General features: G+C 37.1%; 1 protein-coding gene across 1 annotated transcript in view; it reads right to left on the reverse strand.

The window, feature by feature from the left end:
- The window catches only part of prim2 (DNA primase subunit 2), a 23,265-nt gene that overhangs the window by 4,507 nt on the left and 14,508 nt on the right, over positions 1-4,250 (reverse strand). Inside the window, 2 exon segments of the mRNA XM_014011539.1 lie at positions 371-453; positions 666-792. Of these exon segments, the coding sequence (XP_013866993.1) occupies positions 371-453; positions 666-792 (210 nt within the window).

Consider the following 4,250-nt stretch of genomic DNA (forward strand, 5'->3'; position numbering starts at 1 on the left):
CTATAATTATTACAAAAACACAAAATAAGTATAAATAAGTATTTATACTTGTGTAGCCTTTGTTTTTAGGGTTATTAACAAAGTTTGTGTACTCAGACCAGTAATYTTTGGGGTCACAAGTTTTTGCCATGAATATTTTGTGGGTCAGAAGATAAAAAGTTTAGGAACCGCTGACCTAGGATAATTTGTGATGCACATCCCTAGAAGGGTTTTTACCAACAAAGAACATAAAAACAAATAAAAAAAGACAATTTTTCAAACGTCTTGGCTACTTTTTTGTGGAAAGCAGAAGAGATGTAATACTTAACATTTCCCAGGAAAGAGGCAAATAATTATGTTCACTGTGACCACAGACAGCATAAGAACCCACCTGATTGACTCCACTGGGAGACACTTTGTAGACTTGAAGCTTCTGCTTCAGCAGCTCTGGGTCACTGTGGCGGAATGGACATCCTGTAAATATCAAAAATGTTATTAAGATAAATATATGTAAATCAACTGTTAAGAGAGCATTATCACAGACAGAAAGAAACTGAAAAGCTGAAAAACTACAGAGCAGAAAATTTGGGCCAGAACCACTGCTATCCCTTCTTCCAAGCCAGTACTCCGAATAAAACGCTTGATTAGAACAGCTGAACAACTTCTTTCTGCGGCCGTCTGCTTACCATGACTGTCGCCTGGGCCGGGTTGGTTTGATAAAATCACCTTCATGCAGCTGTAAGGTGTGTAGTCCGTTCGCTTGCCTTCTTTGCCAAACATGTGGCGGATGCTGTAGGCATATGCTTTGTCAAACTGCAGAGAGGAAGAGAAGAGGGAGGACAGGAAGAAGAGACATTAGTAAAGATGAGAGCGTGAGAGGGACAAGGTTGGGGTGAAAGAGACATTGTCATACATCATGTCAGTTCTGACAGGGAGTTTTCCTAAATGAAATATTGAGCTATTAGAGGGGACCTGCTGCAGATGTGTCGCCACACTTCAGCTCGCTGCTTTACGGAGACTTTAATGAGGCCATCCTTCTCTGTGCTTTTGCCCCTTGTCCTGCTAAGCACTCCGACACGATATTAGAAGGAACACTTTAAATCAAAGACTAAGTGGAGGTAATTCCAACACAATCAAAGAGTTTTACTGTTTATTTAATACGGACAAAGCACAATCTATACACTGTACCAGATACACCTGAAAGCTCATTTTTATCTGCAGATTCAAGTAGACACAAGACAGATTTTTTCAGTTATTACTGATCATTGATGTACTAGTGCTCGAGACTGGTTGGAGCCACCACAACAAAATAGTTAAGAGTCTGAGACACTGTCAGCAACTCCGAAGGTACAATGTGTCCCACTATATTTTTGAACAAGCTCAAAACAATAAGCTTGCACAGCTCTACAACTCATGCAAGAAAATTGAGAAAACCCACAAAAGCTTTGAGAGACTTGAGACTCACAAATGGCATTTGGTGCCTAATTGGCAACAGTCGCAGCCAGTTGAGATATTAGTGTAAAGAAAGACAACCCAGCCCAGAATTTAAGCTACTCCACCTCTGAGTCAGGACGGCCATAACATAATAAATTTGATTTAATGAATCCACAATAACTCTTCTGTCAAGTTTAATACATATTTTTGTCAAAGGAGCCCGGTGGCTTTGAAGATCGGAAGAGATCTTATACAGATAACTTTATTAGCTTTACATTTACTTTGGAAAAATGGGGGAAAATATTTCAAATACAGCACAACCACCCAAAATCTATTTGATGCTGCCTCTATCCATTGATCAGTATCTGTGCTGGCGCTTATGTGTGCCTCTTCAAAGTGATCTACTGCAGGTAAAGCACTGATTATGAATGAAAAAAATTCATGAAACCTTACATCAAAGATGTAGAGTAATTCCTTTAATCTTGGTAACTTTATCCATGACATGAAGTGTTGAGCTTAAAATAAAAATCAAATTATGCAAATCTTTGGCCCGCTGGAAAAACCTTGAAAATGAAGTCCTGACGAGAAAAACATCAAAGTCAAGAAAACAAGGAAACTTGTTTACCGGTAAATATATTTTAAAGCATTAAAATGCAGCCAACACAACAGAACAAAAGGTTTCTCATGTGTTTTTGGAAGGGGTCACTTTACACAATCGAATGCAGTGAACTCATTTTTTAATAGTAATTTTGTGAAGTAGTAAAAATCTACATTAGTGACCCTGTCTGTAAAAAAAAAAACAAAAACTGAAATGTGCTCAGAGTGCTCTGACAGTGGCAGCCTATAATCGCGAGGACTGCACCCGCACATATTAATGTTGTAATAAAACCCTTGAACTTGCTAATGTGACAAGCTGCAGTGGCAATTTAAAAACCCATCAAATCTTCTTTAAGTACAATAAATCAGAAAATAATTATGCAGAACTTCAAAGGATTCAAGAGATTCAAGAGGCCACTTCCTGATTTAAGACCTCCTTACTCTATTAAAGCACGACATAGAACTCCACTGGCACTAAAGTATGTTTAATATGTATTACATGAAATAATATGGACCAAAAAAAGATCCTATGTAGATAAGCATGAAGCTACATCAAACTTTCTGAGGTTAATCAACTCGTGGTCTTTGTGATCAACAAATGAGTTTGTTAACTGAATGTAACTTTTTAACATACAGTACTTCCTGTCTCCTGAAACAATGCAGCATTAGAGTACTAACATAAAAGGTGGATTAAAGTAACTGAGATCATCTCCTCTGACACACCTAAACCAGGAAATGACATATAGATGTGTTTAAACTTGATACAGCTTCTTTGGCTCAGACCATATTGACATATGTGTTTAATCAATGCAATGTCTAATATAATTTTTTATAAAGATTACCTGGACTTTTCATACTCTAAAAACAAGAGACTAACATAACCCAAATGCACATAAATTAAGATGTGTGACTGTACAGAAACTGATTACCTTCTAAGAAAGTCATTTACAGACAAGCTGGGTTTAAATTTAAAAGCAATGAAAAATAAATTAGAGCTCTCACCATTGAAATACTGTAAAAGGCTGCTGCTGCATTGTCACTTTTAAATCCTGTAATTTCATCTGTCACCTTTTACATTTAACATCCATCATTTTCTTTTTTTAAACTGCTAGCTTCATTTCAGACTTGGGCTTTTTGAAATTCGAAAGCATATCTTTAATACGCATAAAATATCTTCAAAGGGAGGCAAAAAAGAAAGATCCCAATTATCATAATAGCACTGTGTTTCAGGTAAAATGCAGTGTGGGCCATCTGTTATAAAATCCATTTTCACGTGTTACACTTGGAAAAGCATATTTGCAGATGGCTGAATTCATTTAGCTGCTTCAGTTTCACGGTCCTGGTGTGGTTCCTGCTGGCTTGCTGTCACACTGTCATGGCTGACTGGGGTGCTTGAACAGAACAGAGCCATAATGTCATTAGCTAGCAAACACCGGTGCCTTTTTTTTCTTCTTTCTTTTTTAAAGCTATGAAATGAAATCGTGCCCCATAAAGAAGCCCTTGTAAAGCTCAACAAAAACTGAATTTGCAGGGATGTTGCCACTAACAAGATGTAAGAGTCAGTATTCATGTTTTCTCTACAAAAACCTGATGTAARGGCTTTAACAGGGAACTAATCTGTAGGAATTTGAAAGAATTGTGTGAAAGCCTGAAAGATAATAAGATCAGTAACCAGCACTAAAATGAACTGTGATACTTATGTGATAATGACGTCCTTGGCATTAAGTAAAGCTTTTAATGACCCGGCGCTCCTGTATTTTAAATACCTAATAGTTGCAACTTTTCCCCATAGAGCACTTTCCACTCTTTGCTCTCAGGCTGCAGGCTTACTTGTTCTTCCTAGAATATCTAAAAGCAAAATGAAAGAGACAGAGGCTTTCAGTCTCAGGCTTGCTTTCTTGTAGATCCAGTTCCAATTTTGTGTACAGAAGTTRAACAACCTACATTTAGAATTTGATTTACAAAGTACCTGTTAGATGAAGCTGAAAAGGTAAGGCTGATTCAGTGTCCCTTAGACAAATCTTTGCTGCCATATGGCTGTTTTGTTCAAAGACGTCCCATGATGAAGTCTGGCACTCGTCTGGTTCAATGACTGTGGTTTAACTGGAGAAAACTGAACTATAATAACTTGGACTCATGTTGAGATGAATTAAACTGAATTTGATTAGAAAGAAGTGGCTAAAATTGCAATAAACAGTACTAGATTGTAATTTGAATCAACGTATATACTGTATATATAT

The sequence above is a fragment of the Austrofundulus limnaeus genome, unplaced genomic scaffold (genome assembly GCF_001266775.1).
Source record: "Austrofundulus limnaeus strain Quisiro unplaced genomic scaffold, Austrofundulus_limnaeus-1.0 Scaffold0, whole genome shotgun sequence".
Taxonomy (NCBI): domain Eukaryota; kingdom Metazoa; phylum Chordata; class Actinopteri; order Cyprinodontiformes; family Rivulidae; genus Austrofundulus; species Austrofundulus limnaeus.